The sequence below is a fragment of the Panicum virgatum genome, chromosome 7K (genome assembly GCF_016808335.1).
Source record: "Panicum virgatum strain AP13 chromosome 7K, P.virgatum_v5, whole genome shotgun sequence".
Taxonomy (NCBI): Eukaryota; Viridiplantae; Streptophyta; class Magnoliopsida; order Poales; family Poaceae; genus Panicum; species Panicum virgatum.
Window position 1 is genome coordinate 30,992,190 of NC_053142.1, and position 25,797 is coordinate 31,017,986.

The window sequence follows — 25,797 nt, forward strand, 5'->3', positions numbered from 1 at the left end:
TATGCAATTCTGGCGTCGATCAAGGGCGCCTAGCCTCCATGAAACTGAGACCCTACTTAGACAGGGCACAGGAAATGGAAGTCCTGATTTCATTTCTTGGTTCAAACAGAAGATAATGTCCAATTCTACTCGTTTGTAGTATATGACATTACAAGTTGCTCGTACGTGCAAATAATATGACGAACTTGCAGGCACAAAACAATGCGTCGATGAGTGCCGAGTTGCGGCAGGTTGCCAATGGCTGTGCCTATAGGGTCAAGTCGTTTGGAGCTTATGACGTGAGTGGATATCGATTTCATACAACAAAGCACGAGCAGATTCGGCCCAATCAAAGAACAAAAAATACCAGAGTTTTCACACCAGGAGATGATGGGCTCGAGTACTACGGAACACTTGAAGAAATATACGAACTGTCATTTCATGGGTCCGTACCTCTGAAATCTGTCATATTCAAATGTCATTGGTTTGATCCTCAAGCTGTGAGACGAACCCCGAATATTGGGCTAGTCGAAATTCAGCAGTCATCCGTGTACCCAGGAGACGATGTGTATGTTGTAGCTCAACAGGCGACACAAGTTTATTATCTGTCATACCCGTGCCAAACCGACAATCATCTCAAGGGTTGGGATGTTGTGTATAAGGTGTCCCCTTACGGTAAACTATCTGTCCCGAACAATGAAGATTACAACATAGACACAAACACATATACAGGAGAGTTCTTTCAAGAAGATGGGCTACAAGGGAGTTTCCAAATAGATTTAACCGAAGCAATCGGAATGGAAGTAGACAATGAAAGTTTTGTTCACGAGGATGCCGGGGATGAGGTTCATAATGCGAAAGACTTGGAATTACTTGAGCGATTACGTTTAGGCAATGACAGTGATGATGAAAGCGTTCCTCCTTTGGAGCACGCCGTTGATGATATCGACGGACGTGATAGCGATGATGAGACTTACGATCCAGCTAATCCCGATCTTGAAGAGTATTTCTAATACATGTAAGATCCGTATTTGCAACAATTATATCAGTTTTTCACTTGTTCTAATTATGTTTGTTTTTTACTACTTGCAACAATTAATTTGTAATACATGTTCGGATTATGTTTATTTTTGTACTACTTGCATTAATTAATTTCTAAATATTGTTCTGATTGGTTTGCCCCTTTTAATTTCAGGTGATAGATCAAAGATGGCGGGGCGCGGCGGAGGTATGATGCAGTCGTTGGAGGCTGTGCTGCGCAGAGTTGCTGGGAGAGGTGAGTTCTCCCAGATGGCTGGAGGGAGGACGAGGAGGAGGAGGGTAAGGCAAGTTCGTCGGTGCCTCCACTAGATGAGGACGCTGGCACGTCACAGACGACGAGGAGCAGCCGGAGTAGCAGGAGGACGAGGGGGCCTCGCGCGAGGTCACCCTCCCCTGAGGACGAGGAGGAGCAGGAGCAGGACCAGGAGGAGGACCAGCAGGAGCAGGAGGAGGAGGACCAGGAGCAGGACCAGGAGGAGGACTAGCAGCAGCAGGACCAGGACCAGGAGGAGGAGGAGGAGGAGGAGGCCTCTAGTGAGGAGGACGACGACCACGGAGGAGTGGCAGGAGACATACCTGCCGTCTGGATGTGAGGCCCCGCTCGTCTCCCGAACTGACCTATACCGCTCGAGCAACGGCCGATTATTCGGCCGGACGGTAAAAGGTAAGTAACTTTAGCCTATTTCATTACGTTTCGTACTTATATATTTCAATTCCAATTTTACACAAATATTTTTGGCAGGAATTTTGTAATCGTTGTTCCAGGTGTTCACAAACGCATCCCCAATGGCATTCTGGGCCTGCTTTGCAAGGACCACTACCCTGGATGCATCGAGATTGATGGCCGTCTTCAGCCGGCGTCGGCTTGGGAGCACTACATCCAAGCCATCGATAGACCGGACCGAGAAGGCAGGTGCTTTGCGAGCAAAGCAGAGCGGGTGTTGCAGGAACTGTGGGTAAGTCTTGTATGCGCTATAATTGTCAATACATCTCATTAATTGGACATTTTTGATATAATGGCTTCGTTCATCATCATGTGCAAGATTTCTACAGGTGTGAGGAGGGAATGATGACCGTGGCACGCGAGGTGGCAAACACGACCTGTCACAAGCTGGTGGCGGATATGCTCTACGAGGCGCGCATCCAGGCCAACTATGATTACAAACGTCGCATCGAAAAAGTGAAGACCAACGAAGGGCTGTGCGAAACCTCAGGTTAACTCGGGAACAATATATGATGGTAAATATACAATATTATTAATATTGACTTTTACTAAAATGAAGTACGCTACAGTTGATCTTCTTATATGTCATGTATGACCTACAGGTGATTCTTTGGTGGTTAGCCGGGAATGAACAGTGCTGTGACATGATAATCGACAGGTGGTATGCGGAAGGTTGGGTGGAGATGCACGAGTCTTGCCGGCAGTGGTATTTGATGATGACAGGTGCACCGCACCATCAGGGCAACAGTCACCTACGACAGTACGCGGCCAGATGGGTAAGTGAATTCATTTCTTCATTTTAACGCTCAACCGTACACAATTTGTAATCATCTTTCTTTTTTCACAGTCGGCCTCACATGGAGGCGAGCCTTGCCCCCCGATCAAGGCGTGGGCTTTGGCCCACAAAGGGAAGGCGACATCGGATGTCAACTACAACCCGGCGGACCCCCCCAGAAGCGTACAACCATGTGACTGTCCACAGTCGCCTCAGTGAGTACAACTCGATGGCAACGGAGGTGCATGGGCCGGACTTTGATCCGAGCACGGAGCCCATTGATGGAGAAGTCGTGATGAGGGTGAGAGGAGGGAAGAAGCATGGCCGGTACTGGATTGGAGACAGCTTGATTGACACCGCCAGTACTCCTACTCTCGCGCAGATTCGAGCCAGGAGCACCAGCTCTAGCTCGGCCATACTCCCACGTCAAAGCACTACGGAGATCCAGATGGAGGCACTGAAGGTTATTTCTGTTACAGCAAAGGTTTATTAATTTTGACATATGTTTCTTGGTACTCTAACCATGCAATCTAATTTTGTAGGCCCAGATGCAACGGGACTTTAAAGCACAGCTCCTAGCACAGCAGCAGGCGTGGGCGGCACAGCAGCAGGCACAACAGCAGGCGTGGGCGGCTGAGCAGGAGAGGATGCAGCAAGACCTTCGACAGACACAGGAAGCCTCCCAGCAGAATCAGATGCAGCTAGCCCTGGCTTTTCAGTTCATGCAGACTATGGGCTCGCAAATGGGTCTTTCGCCACCGCAATTCACTCAGACTAATATCCCTGTGCGTGCAGCTACCCCTACTCCTGTGAGCGATTTCACAACCTTCTAATTTCATTTATCGTTATTTGACTAATAGACAACTCTATCATGACTTAGAAACAATGCCTTAGAAATAAAGACTTAGAAACAAAGACTTCAAATTAATGACTTTGAATTTGCAGCCTCAATCGGCGGCATCAAATGATGGGCCAACAGAAATGTCCCCTTCGCCGATGCCTCAGAATGTGTGGCCGCCTCCTCATTGGGTGACTTACATGCAGAAGTTCCAGCACCCACCGCCGCCGCCATAGTCGTGAGTTGTGGTTGTATGGGCATGCACTCTTTGTATAGACTATCGTTTGAACTTGTGTTTGTATGGACATGTATGAACTACCAGTGCTTGTATGGACTTGTATCGACTACATTTGGGCTTGTATGCATTGCGATATTTGTTATATTTGCATTTGGACTTCTATGGATTGAATGTGATGCAAATTGTGATATATGAAATGATCGTGACATTTGATGCAATATATATGAATTGCCTGTGATGTTAATTTGATTGAATTATGAAATATTGGTGATTAAACAAAAAAAAATGAATCTGAAAATTAATTTTGCCGTGTGCCGCCATTTTTTGCCGTGTGCCATGGCAATGCACACGGCAAAGCTGCCATTCTTTGCCATGTGCTTGTCCACGTGGCACACGGCAAAGGTGGCTGTGTTTGCCGTGTGCCTAGGACAGGGCACACGGCAAAGGGGCTGTGTTTGCCGTGTGCCAAGCCATTACGGCACACGGCAAACAGGCTGTTCCACGGGGTGTTTGCCAGTGCACTTTATTTTACCGTGGGGCCAATAATGCACACGGCAAAGTGTTTGCCGTGTGACCGAGATGTAGCACACAACAAACTAGCTTTTTGCCGGCCGTTGTTTGCCGTGTGTTACACTCGGCAAACACTTTGCCGAGTGTAATCCGGCCTTTGCCGTGTGCCCTTGGCACACGGCAAATAGGCACAGTCCTGTAGTGGTCCCATAGTGGATGAATGCATAGTTCTGTTTGTTTCTTGTTTAATTTGAATTGTTTTTTACTTTTTTTATGCAGCTTTCCTTGCTAACGGTTACTACCGTATGTACGCCTGGGCCATTTTGTTAGTTCATCGCGTTCATTGATCCGACAGTACACACTGTGTGCTGAGTACGGCTAGCTAGTGATGAGGAAAAATATCTGTAGTCGTTAATGAGTCGGATTCCGATCCAGGTTAGGTTTAGATCGCCATCTTGGATTTAATTGTGCATGCGATCGGATTCCGATCCAGGTTTTGGTTTAGATCGCCATCTTGGATTTAAATGTGCATGTTAGTAGTTGCTGGTACGGGTGAACACTTCTTGGCGTAGTAATGCAAGACGTGGTTTCTTGCCGTTCTTTCGTTTCCCCTCTCCTACAGAGATGAACATATATGCTTGCCTCTTTGGTTGTTGCTGTTCATTGTTTCACGGAAAACGTGACCAAGCTGGGTACTTGCATATACCTTGCTTCGAAAAGTTTTAAGAATTGTCTGTGATATTGCCGTTCGATTGCATTGAAGTTCAAGCTACTGCAGGAAGAATCTTTGCTGACGGATATGTGGGTGCTGTGTTTCCAGAAGATCATGCGTGCATAGTCAGATTCAGATTGAAGTTTGCATGGTTTGCACGGAGAAGTTGGTTTGCATCTGATAGGTAACACTCATTGGATCTACCATTTTCTAGAAAATTACAATTTTTTGTCATTATGGTCCCAAAATTTGGATGAGGTGACCTACCTATGACTATGAAAGGTCACCTAAAGTAAGTCCTAATACAAATTTGCATCTAATAATTATCTAAGATTAAACTGTATTAAATTACAAAGATATGCCATTGTAAAAAAATCTAGAGTGGATTGAAATAAGAGCTAACATAGCTCAATCAAAGTTTCAACTAATTGAACATATGTTGAACACTAAATGGAGAAGTAGGCCTGGATGACGAGCTCAAAACTCGTGAGCTAGCTCAGCTCGACTCGACTTGATAGATTTTTTTAATGAGCTAAGCAGCTATTTTTGCTCATTTCATTAACGAGCTGGCCCAAGCTAGCTCGCAAGCTCCTCACGAGCTAACTGAGTTATGGGGCCATGGGAGCCTAGCTGAAACTATCCAAAGTACTATCCATCTACAGTTTAAGATAAAAATAATGTATTTACTATTGGCTTCTATTCTATGATTTTGTCATTGATGTCTGATAATTAGAACAAATAAATATAATTAGAAAACTGTTGATCGGTTGTTGTTTGTGCATGCTCGATGCATATGGTGCATTTTTTTTAGAAGTTTAGAACTTTATAATTGATATAACTTTTGTATTTCATCTATGTCGACGTGGTAATCACATATTTACATCTGGCTTGCGAGCCTAACGAGTTGGCTCGAGCTATTAACGAGTTGAGCCGAGCTGCTATTTTGCTCATTTTATTAACGAGCTAGACTGAGCTGAGTCGAGCCGAACCGAGCCGAGATGGCTCGGGGTCCAGCCCTATGGAGAAGTATGAATGGGGATGAAAGTACATATAGAGCAATTGATAGGCAAAATCTATTGCAAACCACTAAAGTTTACAAAGTACCTATATAGTGTTGGGTTAGGATATAAACAAATGAGAGAGAAGAAAAAACACATAAAAATAATATTAATCACACGTACGTATGTCCCCAAATCGGTCATTATCCACCTGTTTGTAATGCCATATCTCTTTTATAACACATTTGTATGGACTAGTACATACATACAATATATTGAGTAACTACCGGTGCAATAGTAGAGAAAATACCCTATATTTTGAAAACAAGAAATTCATCAACAATGTACTTTGAAGTTTCCAAAAAAAATGAAACCCGGAATATCCGTAACTCATGTCTTGAAATATTTTATTGCAAAAGTTGAGGTTCGGACTATCTAGTATCCAGTGGCGGAGGACAAATCAAAGCTAAGGTATGGCTGAGCTATGCTGATCAACTCCAAACCTCCACTGATGGTGCCCGTGAAGTAAAAATGCACAGATAGGAAGCTGAATGTGGTATATGACAAGGTACTATCGGTAAAGCAAGGTATACCGAGAGCTCCGCCACTGACTGTACCGTTCCCAATTTAGGGTTTGTAAGGTTCAAATAGTGGATTGGGCCCATGTTATGGGTGGGGGGAGGGGGGCACGGGCTTAGGGCAAGTATTATAACTGGTCAAGAGCTGACGAAATCTGAGGTGGCAGCAATAAAAAGCAAGAGAGAGAAAAAAATCGGCGACTTGCGAGACGCCGACGAAAGACGGGCGAAATGCACCACAGTGACCGCTCCCTCAATCCAGTTAGCCCACGTCACAGTATAGAATTTAATATTAACAGGGTCCACCACCACTGCTGATGTGAAGTTTCTTGCAGCCGGCACATGGGCGTATCCATAAACCCTGCTCTTAAGGGCATTTCTGTTTCAGTTCCCTGTTTCGTCGTAGAGATCAAATTAACCGCTATTTTTTTGTTTTTTAACGAAGCTATTTTGGTTTTCATCCCGTATTGATTCTTTGCGCGTGCTGATTTTGCCCTGCCTGCATGAGATCACCAGATATTTAATTTGGGGATTGAATGATTGATTACCCTTTGGTGGGGATTTGTGCCAGCAAGCAGGTGATTAATTGCCGTTTGGTAACGGGCCCGACGTGTTGCAGTGGCAGCCACCCAGCACAGCCATGCTATACACGTGGGTGTGGCTGATGATGTGTCCGCTCTCCGGTGGCCCCAAGTGGGTGCCACGCGGTCGGCGCGCCACGGTTTAAAAGCCGAGAAACCACTCTACTATCCGTATCCCAATCCCCCGAGACCGCTCCATTTTTGGAAGCCCCGGAGAGCGGAGACGCCCAGCGCCCACGCGGCCTCGAGGTCAGCCCTTCCCCTCCTCTGCTCTTATCGTCATCCATCTCTTATATCCGAATAACAATGCACCACCTGCGGGGAACGGGAAGGAGGTTTCCGGGCGAAGCAGCGCCGAGGTTTCTGGGCGAAGCGCCGGCGCCGCGCTGAATTTCCGAGCCACATGCTTCTCGCGTTATCTATTTGCATCTTTCAGTCACAGTTACAAAAATTCTCAGTATGTAGGTACGATGAGCATGATACGTGGATCGATAAATTTAAGCTTCCAGTTGTAACGGGGTATACATCTTCGAAATGTTTGATTCGATGATTGGATCATGATCTCTAAATAATTGGAACGACGTATAGCTATGGAACGTGGATATTCTACTCGGCTAGTATGAAAAATGTCACTACTAGATCGAATCTTTTTACATTTTTCCCCTAATTTGTAACACATTTTTAGACTCCATAAAATAGAAAGAAAAAACGAACTAGGCTGGAGGTAATAGTCTAGTGCTAGTTCATCCAGCCTCATTCACGGAAGCTTCATTGAGCCCAGGCGCCGCCACAGCCATCGCACGATGCGGCGCTGCTTTCCCAACCGTTGCCGCGTCGCCGGTTGCCCACTGATGTCGGAAGCCTCACCGCTGCCCCCAGCGCCCGACACGGCGATGCTCTGGCGAGTTTCAGTTGGGGTGGGAAGGACCTGACCCAAACTCCTGGAGCGCTGCAGGTTCCGTGTTTCTGAATGCGTGCGCGCAGCTCTCTGCTTGCTTTTTTTTTTCATCAGGGGCATTGCCCGAATTTCATTACTTCAAGAAGCAATAAAATTACAGAGCTTAGTGGTTAAACCCCATTTGTAACAGTAGTTTAGAGCGAACAAAAAAGAAAAAAAAAGCTGAAAAGATAGCAGAAACCACCTCGTACAGATAAGCAAGGCGAGTGTTGACGACCAAAGTAATGTAAATTTGATTTCACCATTGCGTAACTCTTATCGAGACGACCAAAATATATACACAAAACGGTCCGATTTGATAGTTATGACTAGAGATGAAAACAGTCGGGATCAGTTAGGAGAATTCCCTATCATTTTTTTTAATTTTTTACTCCGATACGAAAATGGAATCGGAAAGCTGGGTTAGGAAAACAGAATCGGTTATATGAGATATCGAGACATCGGAAACGGAACGCTTCAGGAGTATGCCAATAGCGGTCGGGAACCGGTACTCAAAAATGAAAATAACAATCAAGTAACCACTTCAAATGTTTGAGTCGACAAAAAAATTACAACCATACATAATAGAGTGTCAAATAGTATCGTAGTTTAAAGATAAGTAGATAAATTAACATCATAAACATTAGTGCATTACACAAATCGTAGTAGCACGTAGTCTAAGTGCCTAACGGACAGCAGTTTGGCAAAGACAAATCACAGACAAGTGACAACATATCCAGACTCAAAAACATACAAATCACATCAGTCGACCACCGAAGGGACGACTTGCCTCAACGCTACGGCATCTCGCAACAGCGTAGCGCGCGCGGCACAGAGGCGCTGAAGGGCAGCGGAGGGCCACCGCGTGCATGCAAAGCCTCAGGCTCCCGTGGTGGCGCTGCGTAGGGCGGTAAAGGGACAAAGATTTTGAACTAGAGAATCTAAGAGTCGGGTTCCTAAAAAGGACGCTATTTATACTCCTCCTCCCCGTTATAAGGCTACAGTTATAAGATCAAACTCTCATTTGACATAAGCTATTAATTTTATTTATAAAAATTTCATATGATTGGATTCATAATCAACATAGTTTCATGTTGTGAATCAAAGTGATTAATAATGATAATAATGGTCAAGGTTGTTGAAGAGTTCCACCAGCCTTATAACAGGAGGAGGAGTAAATTTGACTAAAAAATTAAGATCTTGTGGCGGGAAGCCACTAGGACAGACTTACCACCCCTAGCGCTGCGTGCGTTGTGCCACTGCAGCCGTGTGTGGCCGGAGGGGAGAGGGCGAGCGCCAGAGGTGAGGGAGCGCTGCATGAGAGGGAGAGCCAGGTGGGGAGGGATGGCCGCTGGCCGGAGCTAGAGTTTTGACTGTGGATTGGAGGCCTGTCGGAATGGCGACGGGGGGGCACCCACCAACTGGAGTTGAAGCCTCGCAAAAACCATCTCTATTACTGCTTCTCTCCACCCTCTTCTTCCTTCGACCTCCACCGCCCCCTTGTCAACAGCCCCGGCAGCTCCCGCCGTCGCGTCGTGGCGCCCGCCCACCCACCACCGCACCATTCGTTCACCCACAGCCATGCCGCCGGCCTTCTTCTTGCCTCCGCCTCCGGCTACCGCCCATCGGGATCCAGTCTCGCCTCCGCCGCCGGCCGAACCGCTACCACTGCGAGGCCTACGCCGCCTCGGACCACCCTTCTATAGTCGCCCTTCGTGGAAGCCTCCAGAAACCCGAAAACCTAACCCTAGCCACTGCCTTGACCACCACCCCGGCCGGCGGCGACCTCGCCGTCGGCCACTCCTCCCCTCCCACCTCCCACCCCTCGCCGATAGCAGCGGCAGCGGCGAACTCCGGCGAACTGGAGTTGGGCTGCGGGTGGGCCTTGTGCGACGCATCACTTCCCACCCCCGCGCACGACCTTGATTATTACCAGCGCTGGACGCTGGGCATATGGTCTGAGAGTCTCGTGGCCTTTGGGCTGAAATTGTTTGCAGGTTCAATACAAAGTTGTAGACTTGTAGTGTATGTAACTTGGGAGAATACCGAATCGGAAATGAGAATAATTCGGTCGGCAAAATGTCTCAACCAATTACGTTCTCCATTTCACTATTTTTTTCAATTTTTTTCGAATCCGTATTTTACTGAAAATATGGTATTCGATCGGTTTAAACGGTATTCGATGTCAACAGGTACGGAATTTTTTCGTTCTTATTCCGTCCCTAGTTATGATTTCGGAAAGACTTGACTCGGACCGGTCAGATAGGTTTAGACAGTCCAGTCTGAGTTAGGAGTTATATTTTGACACAAAATTTATTAGGGTTTGACTCCTAATGGGGCAAGAACTCCCCTCCCTATAAATATAAATGGCCACGACCAATTGAAGGTGTCCAATAGATAAAAAACACAATCAATCTTTCTATCGTTTTACTTCTGTCTCTCCAAAATCTAACTTTTTCAACTCCGATATGTTGTTATTCCTTCATCTCTGTGACATTTTGAGGACACTTTAGATGGCTTGACGATCTTAGAGCAACTCAAAGTGTGTCTGCCCTAACGGGGTCCCTCCCAGACGGACATTCGTTGGATTCTCCTCGGGCTACCCCAACGAGACCAGTCTGACAGGTCCACAGTACCGGTCTAACCGGTTGGTACAGTGGCATTGGAAGATGTGCCGTTGTGCATATACTGTTTCAATTCATAGGCTACCAGTACTCTGTGGTTTGTAATTTTGCGGCTACACATCCAACTTTTCAGCTATTGCCTAGAAATAAACAATGAATGGTCTTAATGAAAAAAGCACCCATGCAACGTTCGCGAAAAGAAATAGTGAAACACGTGGGAATTTATCTGGTACTCCCTTCATTCTAAATTATAAGACATCTCAAGAATCTTGGAGAGTCAAAACAATCTCAAGTTTGACCAAGATTATAGAGAGAAATATAAAGATTTATGATATCAAATTGATGTACTATGAAAATATAACTAATAAAGAATCTAATGGTACTTAGTTTATATAATAAATATTATTATTTTATTATATAAATTTGGTCAAATATAAAAAAAACTTTGACTCTCCAAGATTGTTGGAATGTCTTATAATTTGGAATGGAGGGAGTGGAGAACATGTTATATTTCAGTTCTTTTTTCCTCAAAAAAAAACTTGAAGCATTATTTCAAAAGAAAACTGGAAGCTCAGTTCTACTTGAAAGTTCAGGTATTGCCGGTTCCCTTTCAAAGAACAAACAAAAACAAGAAGAAGGTTCAATTATTGGAACTTTTTACCTGACTTTTAGTTATCTGACTTGCATAGTTCTCTGAGACTATCCAACTTCCATATGCATGCTGGATGTAATGTTCACCTCTTGTTCTGATTACGAAATTCACAGGTCCCACACGCCCAAAAGATGGCGCTTTTGACATCTCCAGATATCTGCAACTTCATGGCCATCTCACAGAACAACACGCTTCTGCTGAACCAGAGCACAAAACGGCCCCCGCAGCTGAGCTTCCCCAGGAGCACGGCGACACTGCCGGGCTTCAGAGCGAGGCAAGACGTCCGCGTCGCCGCCGTCTACAAGGTGAAGCTCATCATGCCCGGGGGGAAGGAGACCGTGATCAAGGTGCCGAAAAACACCTACATCCTGGACGCGGCCGAGGAAGCCGGGCTCGACCTGCCCTACTCCTGCCGCGCCGGCGCCTGCTCCGCGTGCGCCGGCAAGATCCTGAAGGGCTCCGTCGACCAGCCGGACCAGTCGTTCCTCGACGACGAGGAGATCGACGCCGGGTACTTGCTCACCTGCGTCGCGTTCCCGACCTCCGACTGCGTCATCAAGACGAACCAGGAGAAGGACCTGATTGATCAGTAGCCCGGTGTGGCGGTGTCACTCCCACACTATGAATCACCATACTTCCCTAGTGATGCATTACTCGTATCTGATACTCTGATATATATCCGATACGCCGATACGGAATTAAAAATAAATAAATAAATTCTTGATATGCGTCCGATACTCGCTCATACGCATATCCGGACCCTTTGTGGCTTTTTTTTCTATTTGTGATGTGGTGCATTAATGCAGTAATGTTTAGATAACTACACACTATGCCATTGCTACGTTGTTCTTCTCAAACTTAATTTTATAAATATGTCATCCTCTTCCATACAAAATTATTTATATATTTACATAATTACTAATATATTTATAGAACTCCACACTCAGCTACTGGGGGACCCAATAATATTCAGTACCCGAGCGAGCCAGGCAGCCCACCTGCCCTATTTCCGACAAGGCGCCCTGCTCCCTGGCCCACCATTCGTTTTCCCCGCGTTTCATCTCCCCGCCTCCCGCACAGTGCCGGTCGACCAGCGGCCCACTACCTGATGCGGTTCCCTTTTTCTTTCTCGGAGCGTGCAGTCGGAACACTACCATCCAAGAATGCTGGTTGTATTCGGTTGAGCCTAAAATGTATTTTTTACGAGAAAGCTAAATCATGCCCGGGTATTTTTATCCTCTCTCACATTTTTTTCTACTCTCTCCAACTCCGGCGAGGTTAGGATTCGAGGTTGGGGTTTGGGCTCTAGCGATCTCCATTGCTAGGCTTAGAGAAAGACCGGGGGTGGCAGGCCGGCTCCGCGGAGCTTGCAGACTCGGCCCACTCTAAGATTTGTCCAAAGCACTCTTATATGCTTTTATTTATGGTAATGACTTAAGAACTGCCGGCTGGACGGAAGCGCTCTCATACGGCACCCACGGCACCCACGTGGCCCTGCACGGCCGCACCGCGCGCGCCCTTGAGTGGTCCACCAAAGCCCAATCTTATCTCTTCCCTACCTCATCCTCCTCCCCACGCCGCAGTAGCACACGAACGGCCACCGCCATCCATTTCTGCCCGCCGCCCAAGGGGTCCGGGATGGCGCTCCCCCAGCACCCACGGCCGCGTCCCACACCGCCGCGTCCCGCGCGTGCTCCCGCTCCGCGTGCTGGTGCTGGAGCCTCGACGACGACGCCCCCCCCGCGCTGTTCTGCATCCCCGTACCGCACCACGACGCCGTCGAGCCGCCTCACGATCTCCGCCATTAGCATGAAAAGTAGTACTCGGACTCGAGGTACGCATGGCACGGGGGATGCAGGGCGGCTCGGTGCGGTGGCGGGCTCTCCTCTAGGCAGCAGCGCCGTGGATCCAAGAGGCAGCGGCGCGACTGCCGATCCCCGGCTCGGCGCGCTCCCTCTCCGAGCAGAGGCGTGGGTCCAGGAGGCCGTCGGCATGTAGACCCACGGAGCGGCTCGGGCGCAGGCCCCTCCATGCGGACCTGCAGACCCGGCTTGTTTCTCGGCTCGGCAGCGCGAGGAGCACTTCCAACGGCCCACGTGGAGTTCTCCCAGGTCAGCCGCGGACCCCGCGCCACCGGCGTGGACAGCCGAATCTAATCCGTGGTAGGGTCAGGGGATGGGGCCGCGGCTAGGGGAAGGGGCCATGTAGGAGGCGCCGGGGTACTAGTTGGTCATCGTGGTGCCCAAGCTCTCTCGCGCCGCCACGGTGTGGGTTCCGGCGTAGGGGGAGGGGGGCTTCTGCTCGACGCCGGCATCACGCTGCTGCAGGTGGCACGACCGGTCGCCGAGACCTACGCCTCCATCGACCGCCGCTACGGTTCGTAAGCCTCCAGAGGGTTCTCGCTCCTGGATCAGTGGCGGAGCTTCATTGGGGCCATGGCCCCCTTGGCCAATGAAAATCTCCACCACATGAATAGTAAACAGCTACTGTTCATTACGGTAGCTAAAGGGTAGCCCTCTCCTTCTGAAATTAGAGGTCAAGCTCCGCCAGTGTCTTGGATCCCTCTTCGTTTTCTCGCTTTCTTCGCCATTTTTGTCGAGCACTGTGTTCCTGACGTTGGTTGCTTTCCAGGTGTGACGAAGTCTGAGGCCGTGTTTAGATATTTTGCAAAAAAAAATTGCGATGGAATCTTGCTAATTTGAAGTACTAAATGAAGTCTATTTACAAAACTTTTTGCACAGATGAGTTGTAAATCGCGAGACGAATCTAATGATGCTAATTAATCCATGATTAATTAATAATTAGTGGATGGTTACTGTAGCATCACTGTTGCAAATCATAGATTAAGTAGGCTCATTAGATTCGTCTCGCGATTTACAGTCCATCCATGCAAAAAGTTTTGTAAATAGACTTCATTTAGTACTCTATGCATGTGTCGAAACATTCGATGTGATGTTTTTTTTGCGTTTACGGGGTTTATAGGGTGGGAACTAATTAAGCAGGGCCTGAGAAGGGTATCATGGAAGGGTTCAAGTAGGCATTCTCAGCGCCATGGCCAAAGACGCCAAGGTACCAGGTAACGGAAATTAGACGCACAGGCATTGCATTAGTGTGGTTGCTTCCTCAGGTGGTGATGAATTTTATTTGGAATGTCATTGTAGGAAGATGGGAGGCCATTCCGGAGAATTGTCGTGGCGGAAGCAACCAATTGCACTGATGATGCTTACTTCGAAGAAGTATATCAGGTATTACCCCATCTTGTTCTCAGTCTTATGTTGTAGATATGGTTTGATTAATAAATGCTTTGTTTGTGAATGAAGGTTGATTGGAGTATCTAAGTAGTATTCAAGTGTTCTATGCCTGCTTAAATTAAAGAAATATGTAATCACACATACTACTATGATGAACATGAGCAAGTAATCAGTATTCTGAATATGTTGTTACTGAACAAGTCCATGCGATAAAGTTCACCACTCACAAATACCATTCAATTTTTTCAGTTGAAGGTATGGCTGGGCAAAAAACCCGATACCCGAAGCCCGAACCCGAAAAACCCGAGCCCGAACCCGAAAAACCCGAGCCTGAAAAACCCAAACCCAAATCCGGGTTTCATCCCACGGTACCCGAAATTAGTTCGGGTAATTTGGGTTTTGGGCCACGGTACCCGAAATACCCGAAAAATAGATAAGCCCATTAGCTTCATTGTATTCAGCCCAGCCCACCAACAGTCCAAAACCAAGCCCCCTATCTAACCCTAGGCAGCAGACCGCCAGACACCACCCCCCGCCGCGCCCCCCACTCCCGCGCCGCCGCAGGCCGCAGCCCCCAAACCGACGCCACCAGGACCCCGCGTCGGCGTCGTCGCCCCCACGCGGCCACGCCAGGTCGCCAGCCCCAGCCGCCCACCGCGCCATCGCCCGCCGCCCCATGCCAAACGGCATGAGCAGCGGCTCCCCGCCGCCATCCATCGCGCCGACGAGGCGAGGCCCAGCCGGCAGCCCGGCACCGGTGCTCGCGGCGGCGTCACGTGAGGCCAGGAGAGCGAGCACGGTGGCGGCGGAGGATGGGGAGGGGAGGAGGCGAGATCTGGGCGGGGACGGGGAGAGGACGAGGCCACCGCCCACCGCCCCATCCACACCTCCCCTCGCCGTGGAGCTCAACACCGGCAACGCCCTGTACGCGCTCCTTTCCACGCACCTCCCATGCCTCGCCTTCCTCTCGCGCCGCCTCATCCGCACACGGCACACCATCGCGGACGCCTTCCTCTGCGTGCTCCCGCCCGCATCCCACCTCTTCCTCTTCTCCGCAATTCGGGTTGTCCGGGTAAACCCGAACCCGAACCCGAAATGTCGGGTACCCGAATTTTCGGGTTTTGATTATTTCTAGCGAATTTCGGGTTGCAGTTTTCAGAACCCGAAATTTTGAAAACCCGAAAAACCCGACCCGAAATTTTCGGGTAACCCGAACGCCCAGCCATAGTTGAAGGAAACATTCCATTTTAGGTGTCTAGAATTTTCAAACCCAGGCCGTGTGGATAACGAATGCATTATTTCTATGTTTAGCATTATGCACATGGAGATGCTTGGTGTTTGCCCTGTTAGAGCAGATATGACACTGCATGAGTTGAAGGATGCTGGAGGTCAAGCCCTTGTACTTATTCTATTTTCAGTTCTTGATTTTCAATTTAATTTCTGGCTTTCCACATTCAGGCCTTTATGGGCTTATCTTATTCTACTCTATCAGCAGTACAAATGGCTGACAGTAATGTGTCTCGATTTCAGTTAAGCTAGATGTTGTAACTAACTTTGATACAAGGCTACAAAAATTACTAAGGACCTCAAATTCAGTAATTCACTTGAGCTTGAATATGATTTATATTTTACATATATACATATATTATTTGCGAGTAATGATTATATGTTAATAGATCTTGAGCTCTCCAGGTTTGATGCCATTGTGGCACCATCAGAGGTTGGTACTTTACAACCTACTACCGAAATCTTTAAGATAGCATTAGGTAGATACATTAATTTTAGTACTTTACGATAGGCATTTTTGTTATAAGCATTTTAGTACTTTGCAACGGGCTTATTTTGTCAAATAGTAGAAGTATTTTCAATACTTTTCTTTAGAAAATTAAATCAATTACTAGAAACATTTCATTACTTTCCAATGGGCAAATACATCAAATACTAGAAGCATTTTAGTACTTTCTAGTAGGCAAATATATCAAATACTACAAGCATTTTCAGAACTAGAAACTAATATTAGTAGGAATTTGGCAACAATATGGGCTATAATAGTTTTTTTTCAGAAGGTTACATGCGGCTTTTTGCATACTCGGCTTTTTGCATACTCAGCTATAGAAGCTAATGAGTCATTATGTGCCAACTGTTGTAGCATAAAGTATTGCAGTATGGACAATTGATGCACATGTAGGAGCAACTGCATCAACATTTAGTGTATCCATGCTAAGCATTTTATATTGAATTTACAAGCATTTTTCCAACCCTAGCTTATGTAGCAACTTTTGTGTTCTTATGATCTAGCAATTTTTTCTATACTAATTTAGTTACTGCTTGGTACTTGGTGTTAAGAGTAGGCTCACGCAGACCATGCTGCAACCAATCTATGCTTTTTTGAGTTTACTATATAATTTTTTGTGGTAGAAGGTATGCAGTTTTAGCAAAACTCATAATCATTTTAGTTAGGTCGGTTGTGTCTTTTTTTCAGTCTTGTATAGGCATTTTAATTAGATACACCAGGTAGTTCTTCAGCTTATCCAGCTTACTTATGTGCTATATGCTATCTGTAGTCCTATTTTTCTCATTATATGGCAGGTCATTCATTCTTTTGTTCAGCACTCGATGAATGCGTTTTAACCCTCTTGGCACCCACTCAGTACTAAAATCTGTAGGGATATGGGGATGCAAAACAAAATTTTTCTCCCTATAACACGATCTACTGCTGTTATAGATCACGAGATTACCACTAGACGCGCGGATGCGGAACTTCTGTCGCGCGTCGATGTAGCCGAACAGATGTAGCCGGCAGTGTAGTTGCGAGAACCTCCTCACGTGCGGCTCGTCCTTGTGCAGCAGATGCGGCACCTCCAAGGTATCCACACGTACGAGAAGAAGCGTCGCGATCCGGACTGCTAGGTCTGCGATGGCGACCTAGGGCTTGGCGCACGGGAGAGGGGGCGGCTACTGTAGCATGGTACTGTTCACGGGTGCGGTACTGTAGCGCGGGTGTACTGTAGCGGTGGCCAAGAAAAAGCTAGGGTTAGCCTTGGGTGCCCCCCCTTCCCCTTGCTTTTATAGCCCCTGGGCGCTCCCTTAGGTGGGCTCCTCTTGGGGCGCCCCTTTGGGCTTGAGAGGGCCATTAGTGCACCTAAGCCCAGTCTAATTTGGATCTCATCCTTATCAGGCTTCTTTTCCAGAAGTGTGTGATACTATGGGCTCACATGCGAATAGACATGGCCCGAGTACTCTTACTCGGCCCAATAGTAGACAGCGGCCTCTAGCAAGACATATCAACTCCTATACGCACGCAAAGATCATATCAGATGAGCCGTGACAATGTCATATACATGTTGTTCCTTTTGCCTCACGATATTTGGTCTAGCTCCAAGCCAACCGCTCTTTCTCGATCCTGTGATTCGAAATCCTTTGTTAACTCTTAACCCCAGCATGACCATGCATTTCCTGATCCGAATCACTCGAGGGGCCCAGAGATATCTCTCTCTTGTAGAGAGGGGCAAATCTCATCTTGACCGACTATGTCTTACAGCATGCTTCTTGACAGACCCGAAAGCCACATTTATGACTACCCTGTTACGGTGCAGCGTTTGATGGCTCCTAAGTAAGTCGGTTCACATCTTGAGTACATACGACGATCTCAGGTCTTAGGACACAGCGTACATATTGTGTAATGAGAAATCACCATCTCTCGTGTTGGGTCAGTTCAGACTCATGTCCCATATGAGCCCACATTATTAGTTTGACATCTACATGTACATGACTTGTGAAACATAGTCATCAACTAATACATATGCTAGTCTAATATCCATGTGTATCCTAACATGAACTCCGACTAGGAACAGCTTTAGAATAACCATACAAGTAAAGAGTCTCACAGACAATTCACATAATTGTCAATCAATACAAGTTGCCTTTCATGGATATTCAAGGAACACTTCATTAATTATGAATACAAGGAAATATGATCATCTCTATGATTGCCTCTAGGGCATATTTCCAACAGTCTCCCACTTGCACTAGAGTCAATCTAGAATGTATCTTATACCCATTGCTCTTGTGTGCGCCTCATGCTTGGGCTGCGGGAGTGGCTTCGTCAACGGATCTGAGACATTCAAATCTGTTTGTATTTTGCATATCTTAATTTCACCATGTTTGATGAACTCTCGAATGAGATGAAATCACCGCATAACGTGTTTACTCTTCTGGACTGCGCAATAGCCCCACTGTTGTCACAGTAAAGGTCCAACGGACTGGACGCATTTGGAAACACACCAAGCTCAATAAGGAACTTCCTTATCCAAACACCTTCCTTCGCAGCTTCCGAAGCTGCGATGTACTCGGCTTCCGTTGTAGAATCGGCTACGGTCTCCTGCTTGGAACTCTTCCAGCTTACAGCACCACCATTCATTGTGAACACATAACCTGATTGGGACTTTGAATCATCTTTGTCGGTTTGGAAACTAGCAATCGGTTACCCGTTACAACGAGCGTCCTCACCTCCATAGACAGAAACACATCCTTAGTTCTTCTCAAGTACTTAAGAATGTTTTTCACAGCTGTCCAGTGACCTTCACTTGGATCAGACTGGTATCTGCTCGTAACACTTAGAGCATAAGAAACATCCTGGGCGTGTACTTATCATTGCATACATAATAGATCCAATTGCCGAGGCATATGGAACTTTGCTCATGCGCTCCCGTTCATCAGCCGTCCAAGGACACTGAGTCTTGCTAAGGTGTATGCCATGTGACATAGGCAAGAACCCTTTCTTTGCCTCCTCCATGCTAAACCGCTTTAGCACTTTGTCAATATAAATATCCTGGCTTAATTCTATAAATCTTTTCGATCTATCTCTATAGATCTTAATTCCCAAAATGTATGCTGCTTCCTCTAAATCCTTCATCGAAAAACTATTTTTCAGTCTTTATGGAATCAAGCATAGGAATGTCATTTCCAATCAACAGTATGTCATCCACATACAGGATTAGAAATGCAACAGAGCTCCCACTTGCCTTCTTGTAAACACAAGCCTCTTCTTCATTTTTAATGAAGCCAAACTCTTTGACTACTTCATCAAAACGAATGTTCCAACTCCGAGATGCTTGCTTCAATCCATAAATAGATTTTCGAAGCTTGCATATTTTTCCAGCATTGGTCGGATCGACAAAACACTCGGGCTGCATCATATCCACGTCCTCGGTCAGGTTTCCATTCAGGAAAGCTGTCTTGACATCCATCTGCCATATTTCATAATCGAAATGTGCAGCAATAGCTAGAATAATCCGAACAGATTTAAGCATCGCTACGGGCGAGAACGTCTCGTCGTAGTCAACTCCTTGAACTTGTTGAAAACCTTTCGCAACAAGTCGAGCTTTATGGATGTGAACATTTTCATCCATATCTTTCTTCTTCTTATAGATCCATTTACACTCTATGGTTTTTACACCATCTGGCGGGTCAATCAAGTTCCAAACTTGATTTTCTTTCATGGACTCTATTTCGGATTCCATGGCCTCTTGCCATTTTACGGAGTCAGGGTCTACCATTGCTTCTGCATATGTCACAGGCTCATCATTGTCCAACAATAATAATTCTCGCGCTTGGCGGAGCCTTGCCGACCTTCGTGGTTGTGGCTGTGCTTCTTTTGCTATAGGCGGGTCAACTTGTTCAGCTACATTAGCATCACTTGTAGAGTCAAGACCTATTGGCTCATCTCGAACTTCTTTGAGTTGCATTGTCCTTCCACTTTTCTCTCCTTTGAGAAACTCTTTCTCTAGGAAAACTCCGTTCCGAGCGACAAACACTTTGCCCTCCGATTGGTTGTAGAAGTAATACTCTAAAGTTTCCTTTGGGTATCCCACGAAAATGCACTTATCCGATTTGGGTGTAAGCTTGTCCGACTGGAGACGTTTGACAAATGCTTCACAACCCCAAATTTTCAGAAAAGACAAACTGGAAACCTTTCCAGTCCATATCTCATATGGTGTCTTGACTACGGATTTAGATGGTACCCTGTTTAGTGTGAAAGCTGCTGTTTCTAGAGCATAACCCCAAAACGATAATGGTAAGTCCGACTGGCTCATCATCGATCAAACCATGTCCAACAAAGTTCGATTACATTGCTCGGACACACCGTTCCTCTGAGATGTTCTAGGCGGCGTAATTTGTGGAACAATTCCGCAACTCTTCAGATGATTACTAAACTCGCGTGGCTCAGATACTCGCCTCCACGATCAGATCGCAAAGCTTTAATCTTCTTGCCACGTTGATTTTCAACTTCATTCTGAAATTCCTTGAACTTTTCAAAGGTTTTAGATTTATGCCTCATCAAGTAGACGTAACCATATCTACTCAAGTCATCAGTAAAAGTTATGAAGTATTGGAATCCTCCTCTAGCAGTCGAGCTCATAGGTCCGCACACATCAGTATGTATGAGTTCCAGCAAGTCTGATGCTCTCTCTGGAAAACCTGTGAATGGCGTCTTGGTCATCTTGCCCAGCAAACAAGCTTCGTATGTCTCATATGATTCAAAATCAAACGAAGTTAGAAGTCCATCCGCATGGAGCTTCTTCATGCGTTTCTCGCTTATATGACTGAGACGACAATGCCACATGTAGGTAGGATTCAAATCAGTAAGCCGATGCCTTTTAGCAATTATATTACAGACAGGTGAATCATCAAGATTTAGAATAAATAGCCCATTCTTAATGGACGCCAGAGCCACAAACATGTTATTCTTAGAGATCACACAACCATTGTTTTCACTCGCAAAAGAATAACCATCCTTCATCAGACATGAAGGAGACACAATGTTTCGACTCAAACTTGGAACAAAATAACAATTATTAAGCTCCAAGATAAATCCTGACGATAGGTGTAGTTGCATTGTCCCGACGGCCAAAGCAGCAACTCTTGCATTATTGCCGACACGGAAATCAACTTCTCCTCTTTCAACGCTCCTAGTCTTGGTCATTCCCTGCATCGTGTTGCAAATATGAGCAACCGATCCGGTATCAAATACCCAAGAATTGACATAAGAGTCAGCGAGAAATATGTCTGTAACATGAATAGCAAGCGTACCTGAGGTTGAAGAATGGTTCTTCAACGAAGCGAGGTACAGTTTGCAATTCCTTTTCCAGTGTCCTGGCTAGTGACAATGAAAGCACTCTTTGTCTGCAGCTGGTCTAGGTTTAGCCTTGGGAGTTGGGTTCGGTTTGGGGTTCACAACCTTAGCCTTGCCCTTCTTCTTCCAAGAAGAACCTTTCTTTTTGAAGGTAGGCTTATTCTGGACAGCCATCATCACATGGCCGCTGTATGTGCTCTGCTTTATGTCACACTCTGCTGTCTTGAGCATGCCACACAGTTCATTCAAGCCCTTTTCAGCCCCGTGCATATGGTAGTTCGAAATGAAGTTCCCATAGCTCGGCGGTAAAGAAGCAAGAATGAAATCAGTGGCCAACTCTTGGCCAAGTGGGAAGCCCAGCTTCTCCAACCTCTGTGTGTAACCAACCATTTTGATCACATCTGGTCCCACTGCTACGCCTTCTGTAAGTTTGTATTCGACAAAGGCCTTGGACACATCGAACCTTTCAGTCCTGGCCTGAGTCTGGAACATATCCTGAAGCGCCACGATCATATCGTGCGCCTCATGGTTTATTTCGAACTGCATATGCAGCTCGGGTTCCATGCAAGCTAGCATGAGACAACTCACTTCAAGATTGTTGTCACATGCTTTCTTGTAAGCATTCTTTGCAGCAGCAGGTGCATCATCAGCAGGCTCTTCTGGTAATGGGGTATCCAGAACATCTTCCTTTTTCTCAGCCCTGAGAACAATTCTCAGGTTACGAATCCAATTCGTATAATTAGTCCCATTTAGTTTGTCCTTCTCAAGGACCGAACGCAATGAAAATTGTTGGTGGTTTCGTACCATTGATCTACAATGAAATAATGCAAAATACTAAGACAAACATATTGATGATGGAGTAAATCATATTAAACAATTTAACAGAATCTACTCCCACTAAAATCAATATCCCTCCATTGATTCTTAGTTATTCAAGACCCACAACTATCAAGTCGACTAGTGAGCTTTAGCATCACCGCTAGAGGACAAGGTAGATCGTAAGCAACTCTTTGCTAATCATATCTCATATGACTCTTGTTGTTGGGTGACATCTCATGTCTCGGCGCCCAACCTTTATGCCCCAAGGTCCTTAACCGTTAAGCTAACCTTGTCAAGCTAACCAACCCTTATGCCTGTAAGTATCCGATACGAACCTGCCTAGCCAAGGAAAACTGGTGGCACCCTAATTTCATAGACCCACCACCAATCGTACAATGGCATGGGACAATGCAAGGTTTAGTTCGTAGGGCATGATAACTCGAAATTTGTGAGGGATCAATCGTTCTACTTCTACCATATGCGTCGCACGTAGTAGTAGAACAACGTGAATAACATATGACGTGATACGGTACAACCATCATCACTAACAGATCTCCATCATCATGGGATCCATCTACCAGGCACCAAGATCTCCATCTCCATGCTGGTACATCTTTGTCATCCACGTCGTGATGATGTCCTCCATGACTAATACAAACTATTACTCTTAATAGCTAGTAAAAGATTACATCTTGGATCAAATCATCACATGTTGGCACGCAGGCCATTACATCAAATGTAACAATTCATATGGCTCCTGCCGAATTGTCAAACTCACGACACGCAGGTCATGAAATAATTACACACATGCATCACATACATATATGGGCCATACAAATCACAATATCCTGCAAAACAGAGTTAATCGATTCCAACGTCTAAACTTGAATCGCTGAAAACTCGATCTTCCCGGCTAAATTTCGCAAATCTAATTTCGGAAAAAACAGCAACGCTGTTTGAATTCATGTGTAAAATTTTCTGTAGATGAATTTTCATATAAAAATTGCCTCGATCCGAGTTCGTATGCAAAAGTTATGGCTGTTTTACCGAACAACATGTTTTTGCCTCTCTTTTCCAACTCGATTAGCAGATCCAATCTGCCCTATGCATCACATGCATCTAGCGAACCATCCTGGGTTTTGATTCGATCAATCTCATTGATCTCCTCCTGCTGCGACTGGGTTTACGTGTGTCACTTAACTCAGGTGGCGGAAACCCGACCGGTATGAGTTATTCGTCACACGACCATCGCAGCGAGAATACGAAACAGGATTACGGTTTCATCTACAACACACATATCTCCATATGCACACATCACGAACCTATAACCAGCAGTAACGGCTCTGATACCACTGTAGGGATATGGTGACGCAAAATAAATTTTTTCTCCCCATAAATAGGATCTACTGCTGTTATAAATCACGAGATTACCACTAGACGCGCGGATGCGGAACTTCTGTCGCGCGTCGATGTAGTCGAACAGATGTAGCCGGCAGTGTAGTTGCGAGAACCTCCTCACGTGCGGCTCGTCCTTGTGCAGCAGATGCGGCACCTCCAAGGTATCCACACGTACGAGAAGAAGCGTCGCGATCCGGATTGCGGTACTGTAGCGCGGGTGTACTGTAGCGTGGGTGTACTGTAGCGTCGCCAAGAAAAAGCTAGGGTTAGTCTTGGGTGCCCCCCCTTCCCCTTGGTTTTATAGCCCCTGGGCGCTCCCTTAGGTGGGCTCCTCTTGGGCTCCACCTTGGGCGCCCCCTTTGGGCCTGAGAGGCCCATTAGTGCATCTAAGTCTAGTCTAATTTGGATCTCATCCTTATCCGACTTCTTTCCCTTAAGTGTGTGACCCTATGGGCTCACATGCGAATAGACATGACCCGAGTACTCTTACTCGGCCCAATAGTAGACAACGGCCTCTAGTAAGACATGTCAACTTCTATACGCACGCAAAGATCATATCAGACAAGCCGTCACAATGTCATATACATGTTGTTCTTTTTGCCTCACGATATTTGGTCTTGCTCCAAGCCAACCGCTCTTTCTCGATCCTGTGATTCGGAATCCTTGGTTAACTCTTAACCACAGCATGGCCATGCATTTCCTGATCCGAATCACTCGAGGGGTCCAGAGATATCTCTCTCTTGTAGAGAGGGGCAAATCCCATCTTGACCGACTATGTCTCACAGCATGCTTCTTGACAGACCCGAAAGCCACCTTTATGACTACCCTGTTACGGTGCAGCGTTTGATGGCTCCTAAGTAAGTCGGTTCACATCTTGAGTACATACGACGATCTCAGGTCTTAGGACACAGCATACATATTGTGTAATGAGAAATCACCATCTCTCGTGTTGGGTCAGTTCAGACTTATGTCCCACATGAGCCCACATTATTAGTTTGACATCTACATGTCCATAACTTGTGAAACATAGTCATCAACTAATACATGTGCTAGTATAATATCCATGTGTGTCCTCACATAAACTCCGACTAGGAACAGCTTTAGAATAACCATACAAGTAAAGAGTCTCACAGACAATTCACATAATTGTCAATCAATACAAGTTGACTTTCATGGATATTCAAGGAACACTTCATTAATCATGAATACAAGGAAATATGATCATCTCTATGATTGCCTCTAGGGCATATTTCCAACAAAATCTCCATAGGCAAATTTCATATTAGCAAATTTCTATATTAGAAAATTTCATATTAACCCTCTTGGCATGGTTTCATATTAGCAAATTTCTATATTTGAATAGGAAAAATATAAGGTATCATAGGCAATAACATGGTTTTTCATATAAGCTGTAGAACTCCCTTGTTTTTTGCTTAGTACCACACATCTGCCCAATGTAGGTGTTGACCAACTCTCCTCCATAATTTGCTACATTTGGTGTGTTATCAGCGTTTTTATATGCACATTTGGGGTGATTTCAACTAAATTATTGCCAACTCTAGCTAAATTGTTGCTAACTTCAGCTACATTATATTGTTGTCATTGTCATTTTACTCCCTCCCCTCCCCTCCCTCCCTCTCCAAGGACTCGCTGAGTGCAATAGGGAGCATTGGTATCTGAATCATCTAGAAAATCATAATCAAACTCGGGTGAAAGCTTGTTTAAATCTATTTTAAGTTTCCTGCACATACCATTTTCAGCAAGTCACAAAACTGAGTAGACAGTAGGGGCACATGAGCATTTTTACATGCATCAAAAGGCAACTAAATATGCATCATCAGGCAATAATGTATTATTAAAATATGTAGTTCTGTTATTTTTTCCTAGGCAAATCTTTGTGTCTCTTTTCAATTTTCTAGTTTTGTTCCTGATTTTCAATCTTACAGGTATGCATCTACAACAGAGGAAATTTTTTGGGGAAGGGGGAAGCAATGAGGTGGATCCAGC

General features: G+C 45.9%; 1 protein-coding gene and 1 long non-coding RNA gene across 2 annotated transcripts; both read left to right on the forward strand.

Moving 5' to 3' along the window:
* The first annotated feature begins 847 nt into the window (after positions 1–847).
* On the forward strand, positions 848–1,971 carry LOC120640909. Its single transcript, XR_005662052.1, has 3 exons — positions 848–997; positions 1,175–1,684; positions 1,763–1,971. It is a non-coding gene; the product is annotated as an uncharacterized LOC120640909 (long non-coding RNA).
* A 5,112-nt stretch (positions 1,972–7,083) lies between these two features.
* On the forward strand, positions 7,084–11,968 carry LOC120640910 (ferredoxin-1-like). Its single transcript, XM_039916834.1, has 2 exons — positions 7,084–7,223; positions 11,301–11,968. Exon 2 carries the CDS (start codon positions 11,319–11,321, stop codon positions 11,778–11,780), a length of 462 nt encoding a protein of 153 aa, XP_039772768.1. The 5' UTR covers positions 7,084–7,223; positions 11,301–11,318; the 3' UTR covers positions 11,781–11,968.
* The last annotated feature ends 13,829 nt before the right edge of the window (positions 11,969–25,797 follow it).

Bases quoted from the DNA above. Each gene is read 5' to 3' on its own strand.
- LOC120640910 (XM_039916834.1), top strand. From the start codon at position 11,319: ATGGCGCTTTTGACATCTCCAGATATCTGCAACTTCATGGCCATCTCA.